Here is a 20,092-nt window from a genome sequence, read left to right on the forward strand (position 1 = left end):
CAGCTAGTGAAATTGAAGCAGTAATCAAAAAACTCCCAGCACACAAAAGCCCTGGACCGGATGGCTTCACAAGTGAATTCTACAAAACATTGAGGAAAGAACTAACTCCTATCCTTCTCAGACTATTCCAAAAGATACAAGAAGTGGGAAGACTGCCAAACTCATTCTATGAAGCCAGTATAACCCTAATTCCAAAACCAGGTCAAGACACAACAAAGAAAGAAAACTACAGGCCAATATCGCTGATGAACATAGATGCTAAAATCCTCAACAAAATATTGGCAAACAGGATCCAGCAACACATTAGAAAGATCATACACCACGATCAAGTAGGATTCATCCCAGGGATGCAAGGATGGTTTAATATTCGCAAATCAATAAACGTAATACACCACATAAACAAAATGAAAGACAAAAACAACATGATAATATCAATAGATGCAGAAAAAGCATTTGATAAAGTACAACACCCATTTATGATAAAAACTCTCAGCAAAATGGGAATAGAGGGAGCATACCTCAAAATAATAAAGGCCATATATGAGAAACCTGAAGCGAACATCATACTCAATGGGCAAAAACTGAGAGCATTTCCCCTGAGATCAGGAACAAGACAAGGATGTCTGCTCTCCCCACTCCTATTCAACATAGTCTTGGAAGTTCTAGCCACAGCAATCAGACAAGAAAGAGAAATAAAAGGCATCCAAATTGGAAAAGAGGAAGTAAAACTGTCATTATTTGCAGATGACATGATAGTGTACATAGAAAACCCTATAGACTCCACAAAAAAACTACTCGACCTAATAAGTGAATTCGGCAAAATAGCAGGATACAAAGTCAATATTAAGAAATCGAAGGCATTTTTATACACCAACAATAAAAACTCAGAGATAGAAACTGAAAGAAAAACTCAATTTACCATAGCAACAAGAAAAATAAAATACCTAGGAATAAACTTAACCAAGGAGGTAAAAGACCTGTACTCAGAAAACTACATAACACTGAAGAAAGAAATTAAAGAAGTTACAAATAAATGGAAGCATATACCATGCTCATGGATGGGAAGAATCAACATCATTAAAATGTCCATACTACCCAAAGCAATTTATAGATTCAATGCAATCCCTATTAAAATACCAGCAACATATTTCACAGACCTAGAACAAATACTTCAAAAATTTATATGGAACCAAAAAAGAGCCCGAATAGCCACAGCAATTTTGAGGAAGAACACAGTAGGAGGAATCATAATACCTGATATCAAACTATACTACAAGGCCACGGTAATCAAAACAGTCTGGTACTGGCATAAAAACAGACACATAGATCAATGGAACAGAATAGAGAGCCCAGAAATAAACCCAGGTTCATATGGTCAACTAATATTTGACAAAGGGGGAAAGAACATCAAATGGTGTGAAAAGAGCCTCTTTAACAAATGGTGTTGGGAGAACTGGACAGGGACATGCAAAAAAATGAAACTAGACCACCAACTTACACCATACACCAGAATAAACTCAAAATGGATCAAAGACTTAAATGTGAGCTGTGATACCATAAAAGTCCTAGAGGAAAAAATAGGCAGGAAAATTTCAGATATCCCACATAGCAACATTTTCACTGATATATCTCCTAAGGCAAGGGAAAAAAAGGAAAGAATAAACAAATGGGACTACATCAAACTAAAAAGTTTCTGCTCAGCTAAAGAAAACATCAGCAAGATGAAAAGGAAACCAACCATATGGGAAAATATATTCACCAATGACATCTCAGACAAGGGATTGATCTCCAAAATATATAAAGAACTCATACGACTCAACACCAAGAAGACAGACAACCCAATTAAAAAATGGGCAAAGGACCTGAACAAACACTTCTCCAAAGAAGACATACAGAGGGCCCATAGACATATGAAAGTATGCTCAACATCACTAGCCATCAGAGAGATGCAAATAAAAACCACAATGAGATACCACCTCACGCCAGTCAGAATGGCCATAATCAACAAATCAACAAACAACTTGTGCTGGAGAGGATGCGGAGGAACGGGAACCCTGGTGCACTGCTGGTGGGAATGCAGACTGGTGCAGCCACTATGGAAAACAGTTTGGAATTTCCTCAAAAAACTAAAAACGGAACTGCCTTTTGAACCAGCAATTCCATTACTGGGATTATATCCGAAAAATCCTGAAACACCAATTCAAAAAAACCTATGCACTCCAATGTTCATAGCAGCACTATTTACAATAGCCAAGTGCTGGAAACAACCTAAATGCCCATCTGTAGATGAGTGGATCAAAAAACTGTGGTACATTTACACAATGGAGTTCTATGTAGCAGAAAGAAAGAAGGAACTTCTACCATTTGCAACAACATGGATGGAACTAGAGAGAATTATGCTTAGCGAAATAAGCCAGGCAACGAAAGAAAAATACCTTATGCTGTCACCTATTACAGGAAACTAATGAACAACACAAACAAATGAGCAAAATTGAACCAGAGGTATGTAAACAAGGAGTAGACTAACAGTAACAAGGGGGGAGGTGGGAGGGAGAAAAGGGGGTAAGAAGGGGAAGTGTCAAATCAAAGAACATGTATAAATGACCCACAGACATGGGCAACTGAGTGGGGACTGAATGTGGGGGAAGGGAGGGGCAGGATACAGGGAAGCAAGAGGGGAAAAAAAAAGTGAGACAACTGTAATGGAAAAACAAACAAAAAAATTTTTTTAGTGGGGGAAAATGAAAATATGAAGAATGGAAATGCCAGTTCAGTGAATATTAGGACAAAGATTTTCCTTCACGTTGTATATTTTTCTCCCTATTTGATCTCTCCAGAGTTTGGCATTCTAAACAAGTAAGTAATGACTTAAGTTTCTTTGCATAGAACTAATAAGACCAGTTGTTAATAGAGGTTCCTTTTTCTGACCAAGCCTTTGACTGGAATGTCAAGCCTAAAGGAGACATGCTTGGGCTCAGGTTGTTACCAAAAAGCCCTAAGGAACTGGGAATGACTTTCAAAGGTAATAAAAGCCCGCGAAATAAAAGGCCTGCTGCCATGGTTGGTTGTGCGGTCCACAGCAATCTCTCCAGGGAAGGAACGAAGGTTGTTTTCCTGAAAGATGGCTAGAAGGGACCTTAAGGCACAATGGAAAACCAGAAAGACTTGGAAAGGACAGGTGTGTACAGGCAAGGATGAATGCCAGGTATGTGGCCCAGCTTCTGTGCCCTGAAGAGCAGACTGAGGGCCACCCTAAATGTTCCTTGGGTAAGTTCCAGCAAAACAGAACTAAAGATCATAAGTGATCATTTGCTGCTCTTGTTATGTTTATGCAAACGAACAGGATAAATTAAAAATGGACTTAATGTAGTCCCTTTAAAGACAAGGAGAGTAACCTTAGGGAGAAAAATCATTATTCAAGGAAAATCACAATGATCAGTGGCAGACTGTAAAGTAGGGCAGCTAACCGTCTTAAAAGTTTCTTCTCACTTAAAAAAATGGTTTCACTTGAAAATTAAACCGTATCTGTGATATCACCAAAGAGATTCAAGTTGCAGGCAAGTAGAATGTCAAGTGCCTTGCAACTGGATGTCTTCCCAATAAGACAGTCTTACAGATTTAGAGACCTGTTTGTTGGTTATGTTACATAAATTAACATGTGTTTTCTGTTTTCAAAGGGCATAAGCCTATGACCGCATTACCTGAGTGATTGTCTGTACGCATAAGCCTCACTTAATCCTCTCTGCAGCGCTGCCTCCTGAGACTCAACAGTTTGGCTGAACTAAATGGCTGGGTTGGTGAAGAATGGGGTGGTCTGTGGGCTTCACTTTAAAACTGAATTCTCTTTTCTATCCTAATGGCTTGGACAGAAAGGGCCCAGAGGTCTGAGAGGGGGGAAACATAAACTATTTCCCTCAGCCCAAACTAAATATAATGGGCAAAAGGGTTTTGGACAGGCGAGATGTGCCTAGCACACCTTCCTCCAAAGAAGCCCCCCCCTTTTTTTTTTCTTCTAATATGGAACATTGAAATATTAATCCCTGCCTTTTGTCACCTAGTAGTTATGGATTGAATGATGCTTTTTAACCCTTTTTGCCAAATCTGTTGCCCCCAGAACACAACAAGGATGCCAGCCTGCTAAACCAAGCACGCCGTTGTCCGGAGACAGCCAACTGACCTGGAGTCTGCACAATCCTTCCCCATGTGAGAAGGCCACCCTCCCCTCCACACCCCCACTATTATTAGGGATTTCTGGACCCAAGAGTAGGTAGGACGACGACCATGTCCAGCTTGAAGCAGCTAGAGGAGCTTGAGACCTTCGCCCATTGTCCTTTACAAGATTACAAAGGGTCTTAATATCTGAGAGGGAGGGATAGTTATTTTTTACGAACCATGGGTATGGACTTGGGGGGGGATGCTGGGGGAGGGAGATACTGGGTGGAGGGGAGTAAAGGGGAAAAAATTGGAACTACTGTAACAACATAATCAATAAAATATACTTAAAAAAAAAAAGAAGCTAGTTGGTAATGCAAGGAATCTGAAATGGGTGGAGTATACAGGGGTGACTGTGTCTTTTGTCTACATCTGCATGCTGATTTCAGTGCCTCTCACCAACCTACCGCCTCCTAGGCACAAACAGACTGAGCTTCACAAGCGTGAAAAGGGTCTACAGGGCTGGGGGAGCAAGGAGTGAGAGTTCCTCAGAGGGTACCCAAGAAAGTTCAGGAACACAGAGCAGTGAACTGAGTCCTCAACATGCCACCCAGTGACCCATTCTCCAGGCCATGCCTTATCTCCCAAAATTCCCTGTCCCAGGACTAATGAATTAGAAATCAAATGAGAGAAAGAGCAGTCACTTTCATGGAAAACATGTGCTATCCAGGGTGTAGTGCTTTCCACATGGCAGATGCTCAACCAGCACTGACTAAATGGGTGAAATGACCTGAAAATTTTCTCTTCCTGCATCTTGGTCCCTTTACTCAGAGGACCCTCGGCTTTCTCAGTGACCGGCCACCAAGTTGTCCCTGGGGGAAGCTCAGGCTTAGAGAAAACCCTTCTCTACAACCATTCCCCATATCCAGCCAAGCTGTATCGTACCCAAGTTGAAAACAGTGGGGAGGATCCCCAAAGACCAGGCCTGCTGGGAAACCATGGAGAAGCCCTCATGGCTACTAGTGCCTGAATAGGGTGCCCAATGGCCTACTCTAGGTACCTTGGTGCCGCTGGAAGGATGTGTTTGGTGAGCCTTCAGTTGCTGAGAGAGAGATTTTCGGAGGTTCTTCTCTTTGATGCTCTGCAGGAGGGAGGGGGGAAGAAAGGGTTCCAGGCCCCACTCCTTCCTGAAAGTAGAAAAAAAGTAAGAAATTAATGAGAGACAATGTGGGACAGAGAAAGGAAGGTTATGGTAAGACAGAAACAGACTGAATCTGAGAAGCAGAGATAAAGGAATGAAGCATGGGAGAAAGAGAAAGACAGATGGGAGTGAGCAGAGATAAAGGAATGAAGCATGGGAGAAAGAGAAAGACAGATGGGGGAGAGGTGGGGCCGGAGAATAACATTGGCCATAGTTCCCTAGTAGAAGATGTCAATTAAGGACATCATGGTCTAGGTATGAGGAACCCCAATTCGCACTCCCATCCCGGATCTACATTCCTGAAAAGCATAGCACAGCTCAACAATGTACCTTCTCCCTCCACAGCTTTAGAAAGGCCCCATCCCAAAGGTTCTCAGCACAACTCACTCCACATTCTTGAGTGAAATCTTCTGACTAGGTCGAGTAGCTGAGACAGTGATATAGATGTGGAGGGCAGCAAGACCCAAAAGCATCTCTGGTTTAGGGTCCATTCCAAAGCGTTCTCGGATTACATCATTCCGACTCTGTGAGAGAGGACAATCCAAACCTGTTAGTTAAAGGAGACATTCCCTATCCACCCACCCATTCACTCTCTTCCATCCTAGAAAAGTATCCTTAGTGCCAGGAAGACTTCTAGATCAAGGAGAAGAGGAAAGTTCTGCCTTTGGGGAAGGGGTAACAGAGGAATCTCAGGTCTCAGACACACTTCATTTCATTTAGTAGATATTGAACAGTTTTCTTCTCAGTTATGGTTGCACACACTGGCATAAGTGAGCAGGACATCTAGATTGCTGCAAAAGTGATATTTCATTTCTTTCCTTCTCTTACAAGAACCCCTCCCTGTTTTTTCTCAGGGTCCTATACTTACCCCCCTCCCCACCCCAGCTCAGATGAGAACAAAGGAAGAGAGACATTGGGAGCGGCTCTCTATAGGTATCTGGCCCAGAAGCCTAGGGTGAGTGATAGATTGCAGAGATGGGCAGATATTTTGTTCTTTAAGATCTGAAGGTCAAAAGCACTGATGAGTCAGTCTTCCTTATGCTATCCTAAAAGGACTATGCTAGAGCTGCTGGCCAAGGATATGATAATTCCTAAACTCTGAGGGTCCGAGTCTAAGATTCACTCTTGGTTAGATTAGTTGCCCATTATGGTAGAAATTGACAAGTGAATTGTAAAATTCATATGCAAACGCAAAGGACCTAGAATGGTCAAAACAACTTTGAAAAAGTAGAATAAAGTTGGAGGACAAATACTACCTATTTTAAGACTTATTATAAAGCTACAGTAATCCGAAGAGTGTGATGTTGGCATGAAGATAAAAAGGTTGATAAATGGAATAGAACAGATAGTTCATAAATAGACCCACATATATACAGTATTCCCTCACTTATCGTCGGTATTACATTCTAGACCCCCCTCCGCAATAGGTGAAAATTCGAGAAGTAGGAACCTTACATTTATTTTAGTATTTATATATATTTTAAGGCTTTATAAACCCTTCCCACACACTTATAAACTGTTCCCAGTCCCTTATTAACCTTTTCTACACTTTTATAAACACTACTTATGTTCTTAAACATATTCTACACTCTTAAACCTACGTAACTTTAACAATATATGTATACAGTACTGCAAAATTCCGCGATATAGCAAAAAATCTGCGATAAATAATTAAATATAATATTTTTAAAAATCCCACGATATAGCGAGGCCGCGTTAAGTGAACTACGATATAGAGAGGGGCTACTGTATAGACAACTGATTTTTGACAGCAGTATAAAGGCAATTCAGTGGAGAAATGATAGTTTTTTTTTAACCAAGGGTGCTAGAACAAGTAGATATCCATAGACAAAATAATTTTTTTGATTAGTACTTTGTACCACATACAAAAGTTAACTCAAAATGAATCACAGACCTAAATGTAAAATCTAAAATGATAAAATTTCCAGAATGAGATAGGAGAAAATCTTTTGACCTTGGGTTAGGCAATGATTTCTTAGATATGATACCACAAGCACAACCATAAAAAAACAAATCGACAAACTAGATTTTATCAAAGTTCAAACTTTTGCTCTGTGAAAGACATTGTTTAGAAACTAAAAAGACAAGCCATAGACTGGGAGAAAATAACTGCAAATAACATATCCAACAAATGACTTTTGTCCAGAATACATACATAACTCTCAAAACTCGATAACAAGAAAATAACCCCAATTTTTAAAAGTGGGCAAAAAATTTGAGCAGACACTTCACCAAAATGAGATGCAGGATGGAAAATAGGCACATGAAAAGATGTTTAAATAGTCATTATGGAAATTCAAATGAAAAACACAATGAAATACCACTGCATACTTTTAGAATGACTAAAATAAAAAATAAAAAAACAATACCAAGTGCTGATGAGGATGTGGAAAAACTAGGACTCTCATACATGGTTGGTGGGAATGTGAAGTGGTACAGCCACTTTGGAAAACAGTACTGGAATTTTTTTAAGAAGTTAAGGAGAGTATATGTCATACAAAGACTTGTACATAAATGGTCATAGAAGCTTGTTTGTAGTAGCCACAACTATAAAACCCAAATATCTATCAGCAGATGAACTGATAAATTTTGGTACATCCATACTATGGAATACTACTCAACAATAAAAAGGAATGAAGTACTGATACACACAACAACATGGATGGATCTCAAAATCATTATGCTGAGTGAAAGAAGCCAGACCAAAAGAAGTGTTCATATTGTACAATTTCACTTATATAAAACTCTAGAAAATGTAAATTAATTAATATTGAGAGAAAGCAGATCAGTTGTTGCCCGAAGATGGGAGGATAAGTTACAAAGGAGCCTGAGGAAACCTTTGGGGGTAATAGATATATTCAGTATTTTGACTGTGGTGATGGTTTCATGGGTATAAACATGCGTCAAAACTTATCAAATGATACATTTTAAGTATGTGCAGTTTGTTGTGTGTCAATTAGATTTCAATAAAGCTGTTCAATATAAAAAAGAGGGAATATACAACAATAAAAAGAAGGAATACAGTCAATAATATTGTAATAACTATGTATGGTGCCAGATCGGTACTAGACTCATCAAGGTGATCACTTCATAAGGTATATAAATGTCTATTCACTATGTTGTACACCTGAAGTTAATATATTGTGTGTCAACTATAACTGAAAATAAACCTTAAAAGTAATCTTTAAAATATTTTTTAAAAAGGAAGAATACAGCTGAAGTCTATATCATCACAAAGGGGAGAGAGGATGGATATGTTTTGTCACCAAATTCCAAAATATTTGAATCAAGATGATTCCCGGAAGCTTGAATGAAAAAATATAGGGCAAATAAAATGAGAACTAAACTTATAAAATTCATAGAGGAACCACAACTCACTGCCCACTAAAGTGCTGGTAAAGAAACCCAAGGCTGTTTGAAAAAAGTTCCTAACATTTTAGGTTGTCAGAAGGGGCAGCAAGGACAACCAGAATGTCTTATAAACACATCTCCATCAGGCATCATCAGAGATGAGGTTTGAGGGTTTTTTCCCTCATCAAGCACTCTGTATGTCCTATGGGCACCTAAAACTCAACATATTCCAAAATGAACTCATCTTTTCCTCAAACTCATCCCACTGCCTATCATGGGGAACAGTACCACCTCTATTACTTATCAGCTCAAAGCCCATCAATTATACCTTTCAAATATCTCTTGCATTCCAACCTAACCCCTCCATCACTGCCCTGATTCCAGCCCCCATTATTTCTTTTCTGGACCACTGTGATAACTCCCTAGCTGGTGTACTTCCTCTGCATGATGCATTCTTTCAAAATTGCTCATCTGGCCAGGCTATTCTCCTTTCAACATTTCTGTGCCCTCATCCTACAGCAGGATTTCTTTAGCTGCATGTCTGAATCACATGAGGAATTTAGAAAATGTAAATGTTTGGGCCCCATTCCCGTAGATTTTGATTTATTTGGTCTTGCGTGGGAAGAACATTTTTTTCAAAGCTTCCCAGATAATTCTAATGTGCTGCTAAAGTTAGGACCCACTGCCCTGAAACAGTGGTTTTCATGCTCCACTGGGAATCAGAATCCCCTAGAAGTCTTGTTAAAGCAGGTTGCTGGGCCCAAATGCCAGGGTTTCTGATTCAGTAGGACTAGGCTAGGGCTTAAGAATTTGCATTTCTAACAAGTTCCTGGCTAATCCTTCTACTGCTGGTCCAGGGACCACATTTTGAGAACCACTGCCCTAAATCATTTTAAAGCCTGTGCTTGCCATGACCTACCAAGCCCTTCACCATCTGCTTTCTGTTTCTCCCATTTCATTTCTTACCACTCCTTACTTCACCTTTTGCATTCCAGCCATAATAATTTACTCACAGCTCTTACACCATGCTATACTGTCTCATGTCACCAAGCCTTTGCAGATGCAAGTCCCTTTGTGTAGAACGTGCTTCCTTCACTCCAACTCCGCACACAGCAAGCATCCACTCATCCTTCAAGGCTAAGAGCATGTACACATCACTTCCTCTGTGAAGCCTTCACTATCTCCTCCTATGCAAAGTTGGCAAACTGCTTCCTGGATGCTGCTACTGGCAATGCTCCCTGCTACACTGTCTTTTATTTATTTTTGCACATACTATGAGCTCTAGCAAGTCAGACATTTCTTTGTTCATCATGATTACCAGTACTGAGAACACAGGGCCTGGCCTAGAGTAGATGTCTCTGGATGAACTGAATTGGAAATCATCTCTTTACTGGAGCTAGGCACTAGGGGTTGGGAAATCCTGTGTACCCAAATGGGCTTGTTGAACCTTGGGATTCTGTGATGGTGCCACAGTTATCGGTGTTGCTTACTCCTGAAAATTGATGAGATATGTCTAAACAAACAACAGGATTTTGAGACACAGCCAGCTTAGGTCACTAGGCCAGTCAACTTGGCCATGTTCTACAATGGCAGCAGAAAACGAAAGGGCCTTCACAGCTACCTGGAGGTTGGAAAAATTTACATAGTGACTTCCTTGATGGCAGAACAGCTTGCCTGTTTTTTTATCCATTGGTCTGTCTCTCTCTGTATCTCAAATTAGACTCTACCTGGATGTACAGGTACTCAAAAGCAGCAGGATCCCGACGCAGCAGCTCCACAGGGTCTTTGGGAAAGAAGCTTATTCGGAAGAGGCATTTCATTCCATGATAGTGTGTCCGCTGCACCACCTGAATCCCAGGGATGAGAGGTGGGAGGCAAAGAGATCTGGGAATCAATGGCTCTGTGCTAGTAGGAGCCAGCTTGGTGGCTTTTCAAGGAGGGGCTTGGGGCAGAGCAAGGGTATTGTCTCCTGCCTGGCCAATTCCAATTACCCTTACAGAAAACTGATGAGGAGGCACTCTTTTCTGCTGTTCTTACCCAAGTGACTAGAATTTTTAACCACTTATCCAGAACCTGGCCTTTATCAACAACTGGGTCTAAGGTTCCAGATACTAGGTCAGAAGAGAGGGCTCCTGGGAATTTCTCTGACTTTTTTTTTTTTTTTTTTTTGCTTTGGGGCTAATCCCTTCACCTTACAGAGGGGCCCAGCTGATTAGAAGATAAATCAAAGGGAATTTCATTTGGAGGTATAGATGAAATAAATAGACAATAAAAAACAATAACTGCTGAAGCTGGAACTGGGTAAAAAGAATTCCTTATACAATTCCTTCTATTCTTGTATATATTTGATGTTTTATTTTTTTCAATAAAAACGTTTAAAATCCTATTTGAAACAAGAGACCAATTGGATCCAAAAGATCCCTTGAGGGGCAGAGAGGCATTTAGACCTCTCCCCAAGCAGGACACTCATAACTTTCCCTTCATAGGTGGGAACCTAGGAATCCCTAGACAGCATTTGGCTGAGAGCTAAACTTGAATAATTTTTCTTTCCAAAGTCCTTCCATTTTTTGCATCTGATTCTGGCTTTTGTTTCACTTCCCAGCTGTCCTTCTCCAAATCCTTCTCTCCTTCTCTGGGAATATTGATTGGCCCTGGTTGCTTCTTTGGCCTTCCTGGTGCTTCACTGTTGGTGAAATACTATGCATCCATCCTGGATTTCCTCAGTCTTTTTCCATTTAGCAAAGACTAAGATGATATGATGCTATCTCCTACTCTGCCTTGGAAGTTGACATGGGTGACATGCTGCCCATCCCTGGCCCCAATCAGCCCATTCCCATCCCACATTTGTCCTGGCCTCACTGGTCTGACTAAACTCCATTGGCTGGCCCTTTCATTACAGCCTTCCAGTGAAGGCCAAGTTTCCTCTCAGAGGCAGAAAAGTCTAGCAGGCACAGCTTCCAGGAGATAGGAGAGTTGGCAATGTTCAACTCAGCATTCCAGGAGCCATGCAGTGAATTATCACCCCACACTTTTCCCATACAGACCAGGACTAACAATATTCATGCCCTCTTTAGGTCACAAGGAACATTACCAAAAGCCCTCTTGAGGTATAAGTAGATTTTGATTGAGAACTGTAACTTCCAGGAGCTGGCCAAATATGTCATTATGAATTTTACAGAAAGAGAATGTCTGGGGTCCTCTTCTCTAGTAAAGGCCACATGCAAAGCTATTAAGCCAGGATAAAAGAGTTACTTACATAAGCCAGGGGCTGCTTCTCCTGGAGAAGCAGGAACTTGTGGTTCTGTTCTGACCCAGCATACTCAAGGACAAGAGCAAAGTGCTCAATATACCTCAGGGAAAGACGGTCCTGTAATGTTACCATCACATCCTGTGGAAGAGAAAAGAGCCTTGAAAGGGAGCTCCGTTCCAGCTGTAAGCTACTCTAAGCACCAAACATGAGTGAGAGGGACTGAATACCAAGAAAGATAGTCCTGGGGAAAATTCTGAGGCTGGAAAAGTGGGCCAGACAGAGAGACCAGGCTTTACGGTGGTTTAGGCATTGTGCTGCAGGATGAGGAGAGTGACACATGAATGCTATTCAGAGGTTTGGGCCCTGGGGAACACCAATGGTGCAGGGGATGGAGAGAAGTGTTTCTGCATTTGGCCTGGCTAGGCATACAACAAAAGAAGGTAATTGCTGTCCCTCCTTTCCTCCTAGTCCTCCTTTCAACAAGTTATTTCCTGAGTGCTTAGTAAGTGCCAGGCACTCTGCTGTTCTTCCCTTACCTTCTCATGTAAGAATGTTCACTCTAATTTGTCCCTCAACTCTTTATTTAGGAATTTAAAAAAGCAAAAGCTACACTTACATAATTAAAAAGTCAACTTTCTGGATTCAAAATCTAAATCGAATGACCTGAGTTACTGGCAACATGTTCATTTTTTATCATAGCTGGCTTTTAGAGACAATCAATTTAGCGACTTGAAAAATGTGCTCACACACAGGAACCATGTCACGTGTCTTGTGTACAGTCATAAATCTGACTACTTCTGGGATCTGTCTGCTCTGCTTCCCTACTTTTAATATTAGGGTGTCTGTAAACATATTTGTGGGGGTTGGCCAAATGTCAGTTTGAGACTTCTGCCATCTATTTGCTGTGACTTCAGCCCACACTGGGCTCCAGAGTGTGTGCTTGTGGAGTCAGCATCACTCAGCCCCCAAAGGCTGGGAAGATGCAGGCTTCGGATTGTGAAGCTCCCTTACAGCCAAGGCTGCCAAAAAGCCCCTCAGTGAACATGAAAAAGATAGTGATGCATTCAAATGTTCAGCTGGAAATTTGTGGGTACTTGAGATTATCTCTTTGTATTACCCAAGTAGACACAGAGGTGCCAGTGTTTCTGGAGCTCTGGCAGGACCAAATGAGGTTTTCTTTGCAGTTCAGCTGCATTGGGATTGTGGATGGCCAAGCTAGTGATTGTCAACTGGTGTTACAAGTATAATAGTCCCCATGCCAGGCTGTCAATTCACTCAGGTACCTCTCTGGGACAAGTGGCTTGGCAGCCTGTCCAAGTTCCAATGAATAGCCAGTGTACCCCACTAAAGTCAGAGTGAAATCACAAGTCAGGAATCACTGTTGTCCTAGAAGGCTGGAGCTACCTGAAAGTCACAATGGTGGTGATGTTGTTAGGTGGGAGAACACTTGAAGGTTCCAAGGGGAAAAAGAGGAGTAAAAGCTCCAGTGTAGGGACAGATCTAAAATGAACATACCAACCCATGAATTAATACAAAGGAAGATTCTGATGCAAGGAGATATCCACAACTGGGACATTTGGATACTCCTGGGTGACCTAGATCCAGTTCAATGCTCCTTCCATGGGATGAGACATTCAATAGCCAAGAGACTATCCCAGGGCATACTAAGGAGTATGTTTTGGTCCTCAGTCTCATGGCGGATGCACCCAGGTCTGCGCCTTTCAAAAAAACTCTTGGTTCAACATGGGGTAGGCTCAGTGTTTTGCAACTAGGGTGCTACTGGCATTTTGGGTGGGATGATTCTCCATAATTCAGAGACTGTCCCACTCCCTACAGGGTACTTAGCATCTCTAATCCTGAGAGACTAAATGCCAGTGGCATCCATGGGGATGACCCCCAAATGCCTCAGACATTCCTAAAAACTGTCTGGGAGAGGGCAATGCCACCCCTGGCTGAGAACCACTGTCAAGGCCAATTCCGAGCACCTCTTAGGGAAAGTTTCCTGTCCCAGGGGTTTCTTGATTTATAGGGTTGCCTTAGCCTCCGCATGGATACCTTAGAACACATTTGAGCCAAGGTGGGTTTTCTGGGCAGGCACTGTAGCCACCCATCAGTCTGGGCAGCACTGGTTACATGAAAACATTAATTATGGAAATGGCATTCTCTTTCTGGAGAGAGTCCATAAGAGAAGCAGGAGCAGACATTTCTGTCCCAGAGCAGAGCTGAACCTGGGGGTTAATTGTATCATCACCTCTCCTCATCAGGCCCAAGGAAATTGTTACAATTTTGACACCTGGCCAAGCCATTAAGAATCACAGCTCAGTAATTGTTCTTCCTGTAAAAAGAATAGTCAAAGGGACTATTGCTAGACTTTTCAAATCTTGGTTCAGTGCTTAAGATCTGCTTGTTATTTAAAAAGCAAGTCATGGCTAAGCTAATCTCCAGAGAGATTGTGTTTGCTGATTTCTGTGTGTAAACATGTGCATGTGTTAGTGTATCAATATAAATCACTTTTGCTTTATAAGTGGTTTAATGATCTTCACACTCCTTAGCTCCTAAGAGTCTTGAAGGACCCAGTGTAATACTCACACAAATCAGTTCACCAGTAGATGTGTATGGACATGTGCATGCATACACATATGCCTTTATGCATGCACGTACACATGTCTGGCATGCATACACATTTACAATCACTAGCACAGAGTTAGGCATGTAAATTCTCCCCTCCCCCATCATCTGAGGACTGTGTTTTTACAGCCAGGTGCTCACAGCAGTAGGAGCTCAGAGGCCACCTTGCTCTGGCAGTGAGCAACTCTCCACAGACTCAGAAAAACCAACCAGGAGACCAGCAGCTGTGTGTGCTCCAGAGAGAGCAATGCTGACCCGACAGGAAACTCTGTTTGTACCTTAACAGTGGTCCGGCCATCAAATGTGAATGACTTGATCTGCCCATTTTCTAAAAAAACCTTCAGGACATTGGGGATGAGGAGAAGAGCTTCTTTCTTCATCATTTTCTGTGAATAGACAAAAGTACAAGGAGAAGGTCTCATTTAGAAGAAGAAAAGAAACCAGAGGAAGAGTATAGAAAGGAATGGAAAGGAGTGTGTGAAGTAGACAGGGAGCCAAACGTATGAAAGGACAAAGAGGAAAGAGCCAGATCACTAATAATGTTATATGGACACCAAAACCAAATCCTCCAAGACACTGAGCCATATCAAAAGTTCACCATTTGAGTCCTGACTAGCGTGGCTCAGTAGGTTGGGTGTCATCCTGCAAACCAAAAGGTCACTTATTCAATTCCTGATCAGGACACATGCCTGGACTGTGGGCAAGGTCTCCAGTTGGAGGCATGTGAGAGGCACCCAGAAACAAATCAATGTTTCCCTCTCTCTCTCTTTCTCCCTTCCTTCCCCTCTCTCTAAAAATAAATAAAATCTTTTTTTTTTAATGTTCACCATTTGATGTCACAGTACACCCATATTCTGTTGTGGCTCAAAGCTCCATAGCTTAGAGTGCTGGCTGGCCCACAGAGACCACCCCACACTGAAGGGCTGATGGGATGCCTCTTTAGGAGCCTACCTCACTCTTATCTCCTGACACCTCCCTTTCCACCAGGCCCTTCAAATACTGAGTTCACTTCTCCATCCATGCATTTTCTCTACCATTCTCCCTCTCCTGTGGCATCCTAGCTCCTTCCTGACCTGGCACCTGCCTACTTACCCAGAGTCATGCCTTGCCATTCCAGGTAACCATGCTGTTCTTTCATGCCTCCTTACCTCTAACAAGTCATCATTCCGGGACTGTCTCACTCCCCGCAGGACACTTAGTATCTCTGACCCTTAGACACTAAATGTCAATAACATGCCAAACCATGGGGATGATCCAAAAACCCTCACACATTTCCAAAAGTTCTCTGAAAGTGAACATTACTGACCCTGATTGAGAACCACTGACAAAACCCATTTGCGAATACTTGATTATTCCTTAGCAAAAGTTTTCCTGGCCCAGGTATTTATTTATAGAGTGGTACATGTTAATTATCAACAAATATTTGTAAAATAAAAACTGTTCCCTCTGTCTTCCTCTTTCCTTCCTCGGCAAACTCCTACTCATCCTTTAAAATCCAGCTTAAATATGAGTTCTGGAAAACCTTGTCCAGTATCATCAGGTCCTTGGACCTGGTGTTCCCATGTGTTTCAACAGCAACTTATACACACCTCTCTCAGTGCTCTCCTCATATTTTTTGAAAAATTTTTGTCTTTCAAAATTGAACACTGAACTCAGAACACAATAACTATGTCCTATTTAATCTTTGTAGTCATAACATTGAGCAGAGTCCCTGGCACACAGATGATGCTCACTCAATAAATTACTGCTGAACATATGAGTGGTACATGCTTCATATATGCTTATTTGAGTGATTAGACTCATCACAAGAATCCAACAATTTCCCAGGGCCAATGTCATCAGTTTTCCAGGAACTGAAAAACTGCATAAGATAACCAGATTCCTTAATTCAGTGACTACTCATTGGGCCTCTACTATATGCCCTGCACTGTGCTCAGCCACATGGGGGTATAAAAAAACAGAAGACCTGGGTTTAGTCTTACACTCTTGTTGTAGTGACTTGGTGTGTGCGCACATGCACACACACATGAATCCATTAGAGAATTATTATAAAACCAAAACGAACCAAAAGGTGTTAGGTTTTCCCAGATGAGGGGAATTGGATTTTTACTTTGAAGGAGATGGTAGGTATTGACTATTAGGAGGCAATAAGAGAACAATCGAGATCTAGGGACTGTCACGGACCAAGTATGAAAACATGAAAAAGTAAGTCCTCCTGGGTTGGAGTGTAGTTGGCAGTGGTGGGGAGCTAGGAGTCAAGCCATGGTGGGAAGCGATGGGTTATAGAGTTGAAAAAATGTGATTACCTGGTTCTCTCCCTGATACTGAGATACCTTGCTCCTGCCAAGTCCAGAGGCCCCAGATCCCCAGGCTGTTGCCACTAAGTGGTGGTAGGTTTTATTAGCACAGTGGGTTGGACTCAGATAATTATTTAATTGATGTTGTTTAAAAATAGAATTGGAAAGGCCCACCCACAGGATTTAATTTTGCTCTGGATGCTTAATAAAGCCCTGGAACATGAAGGGAAAAGGATGATAGACATGGACTCCCCCAGGTCCCAACAATGGTGAGGCTGCTATGGTCCACACTGGTGGCAGTGGTGGTAGTGGTGGTGGTATGCTGTGTGACATCATGTAATATCCTGAGCACAACTAGAATGGGGAGATTGATGTCTGTCCTTCTTGCAGACAAGATCCCCACACCACACCTAGTGGCCTGTTCAGAAGTAACAGAAAGAACCTCGGAGGGTCTCAGCAACTCTGGGGTATTTTCTTTCAGATTGGTCTGGAGTTGGGCTTGATTCTGCCTGTGGCTAGCTGAGACGTATGTATGGAGAGGGAAGTCATGGTGGAGGAAGGGAAGAATGAAGGAGGAAGATTGGAAGAAATAGGAAGAGAAGGGAGAAAAAAGGAGGGAAAGAAGGTAAGCAAGAGGAAGAGAGGAAGCTCTTTACTGAGTGGCCTGACCTTGATTGATTACTCTATAACGCTGAGACTCAATAGGTTGCACCTATCTATACTTTACAAAATCAAGTCACATTTCCCCTGTATTTTCAAGGGCTCAGGACATAAATACCCTCTTAGTGACTGGAACCTCAGGGTCTGCTTCTTCCTGATCTGCCGGGACTCCATACTGCTCCCTTTCCTCTCTCCTCACCAACCCCTGCTTCTCTTCAACTTCTGCTATTACTGACATAAAGCCCAACCACCAAAATTATTCATACAGCTTACCAGTGGGGCCCTGTAGTTAGTCCCTTGGGCTTTGTACCCTTCCTCCAACAGGAATGGAGGAGGGCCTGGGCTGAGTTTGGGAAGGATAGTCAGACAAATGGAGATGAAAGACACCTGTGTCTTCTATCCCTTCTCCTGAGTGCCTCTGCCCCACTGATTTTCCCACTCAGTCTGGGCCTCCTAGATTCTCTCAACTGCAGCTGTGCCTCAGTACATATATGCTGTGGGCCTCCCGAAAGCCCAGCACATGGAAGCCTGCAAAAGCACGCAGGTGGCTGGTAGCTCTGGCTATCCCTTCACCCCAATTCCCACCCCCAACCCCACCCCACCCCAACCAGATATTACCAACATCTGCAGATTCCTGGGGGACTCTGGTCATATAATCCATTATTGCTTACCATACATCTTTCTGATCTCTGCCCACCTATTTGTCATTTGCCTATTTGTAGCAGACATCTCAGCTCATGTAAATCCCACATAGAAGTGAGAAAGACAGCAGGTGGGCCATGACCTCTCAAATTGGCTGGCACATAGCATGAGCTGAGAAACATCACCTGCTCCTCAAAACCATACCACTCAGCGGGGTATCCTATATTGTCTCAATCTGAACTACTTGCCTCCCAACATCACCAACATGTATCCAGTGCTAGAAAACAGGTATTTATTTCGCATCCGTTGCAGTGCTGGGAGCACAGCAGGTGCCTAAGAAAAAGCTTTGCAACTTGATGAGTCTGTACCATTTCCCCTAGTCTGCTTCACCTTTCACTGCACAGTCTTCTTCAGTCAAGATGTGGAGTTGCAGGACCACTTCAATGTGAAGAGACCTCAATTTCACCAGCCACTCTCTCTACGGATCTTCAGAAAACCACTACTTCATTCCTGTTTCTATCAAGTAGCCAAAACATGTTATGGAGCACTGATTCTGAGTGTAAGCTACTGTACTAGAGATGAAATTTCTCTAAGCAGCATGAGGATCTTGAGTGAACTGATAACATATCATTTCTCCCCACAATGCCCAGGGCCTCTCTGAACAACACACACTCCTCACTCGCATCTATCCAGAGCCTCGAGGTCTCTCCCTTCAAGCCCTTCATAATGCTGTCCACTCTGGGGAGTAGCATATGAGCACTGTCCCAGAGTGAGAGCTTGACAGCTGGACTGATTCTGGCCAAGGGGTGAGGAAAGAGTGGAAGCTATACTTACTGCATCTGTTTCTCCAACTGCCACCTGCTCGGAAAATCGGACCTTCACAGGATTGGATCTCAGCTTGGCCTTCTTTGCAGCACTGATGAAGGCAGATTTGGGGGACTGGAAAAAGAACAGAGGGCTAGTGACTTCTCCATTCCTGAGAAAAACTTGACGTTTGCCAACACCAGAGTTAAGATGTGGGTACGCTTTCCCTTACTGATCAATAAGTCAATAAATATGTATTGTTCCTCCAGTAGGTGCAAGGCAATGTGTTAAATGCTTCCTTATACAGTGTGGGGCAAAAGTAGGTATACAGTTGTGAGTATGCAAAACACAGTTTATTCTTGTATTATTATTTCTAAATTATTGTATTAGAATATTTTCCATACAAACAACTATAAACCTACTTTTGCCCCACCCTGGGATTGGTGTGTTCTGAAAAATCTGTGCATGAACCAAATTGGGGTAAACTGAATCCCATTATTAATGCTTTAGGTCTAAGGGAGTTTGCAAAATTTCTTTAATAATAACATACAGTGAATTTTTATATATTTGGCTTTCTTACTGTAAGATATACCTAAATGATAGTTTTTATTGATTTTATTCATCTCACAGCTATGCCCTGCCCCTAGGAAGGCACCTTGTATTAGAAAATATTATTTTAGGTGTGGGAGAAAGTGTGCCTAGCACTCCAAAATGATTAATCTGCAATATATACACTACTCAGGAACAGAGATGTTAGGGATTTACCCAGGTTTCCTGGCTTTCTAGTTCTGGACTCTCTACCACTTTGTTCATTCAATTCTGTATGAAATGCCCATAGAATCAGCTAGTCTCTCTAGTTCTTGAGAATTGTCCTACAAATTCAGCAGGATGCATGGTTAGCAAACATTGAACCTAAGTCTTTCCTGGGTGCTCTTTGGATTGGAGGAAATGCAGGAATCATGTCTTTGGGGGCATTTAGCCATTTATGTGACAAATTTAGGAAGAGCCTGCTATGTGGCAAGAACTGTTCTAGGTGATGAGGGATTCAGTGGTAAACAAGACAGACAAAACTCCCTGGACTCAAGG

General features: G+C 42.2%; 1 protein-coding gene across 1 annotated transcript in view; it reads right to left on the reverse strand.

Annotated features, from left to right (window-relative positions):
- FRMPD3 (FERM and PDZ domain containing 3) overlaps positions 1–20,092 on the reverse strand; it is a 162,872-nt gene that overhangs the window by 34,501 nt on the left and 108,279 nt on the right. The window contains exons 5-10 of the mRNA XM_090264719.1: positions 19,037–19,141; positions 14,882–14,989; positions 11,982–12,113; positions 10,453–10,572; positions 5,741–5,877; positions 5,213–5,339 (exon numbers count right to left, since the gene is read on the reverse strand). Coding sequence (XP_090120845.1) covers positions 5,213–5,339; positions 5,741–5,877; positions 10,453–10,572; positions 11,982–12,113; positions 14,882–14,989; positions 19,037–19,141 — 729 coding nt within the window. The remainder of the gene's footprint in view (positions 1–5,212; positions 5,340–5,740; positions 5,878–10,452; positions 10,573–11,981; positions 12,114–14,881; positions 14,990–19,036; positions 19,142–20,092) is intronic.

This window comes from Furipterus horrens, unplaced genomic scaffold (assembly GCF_987537825.1).
Source record: "Furipterus horrens unplaced genomic scaffold, mFurHor1.1.pri manual_scaffold_17, whole genome shotgun sequence".
In the NCBI taxonomy this organism is placed as follows: domain Eukaryota; kingdom Metazoa; phylum Chordata; class Mammalia; order Chiroptera; family Furipteridae; genus Furipterus; species Furipterus horrens.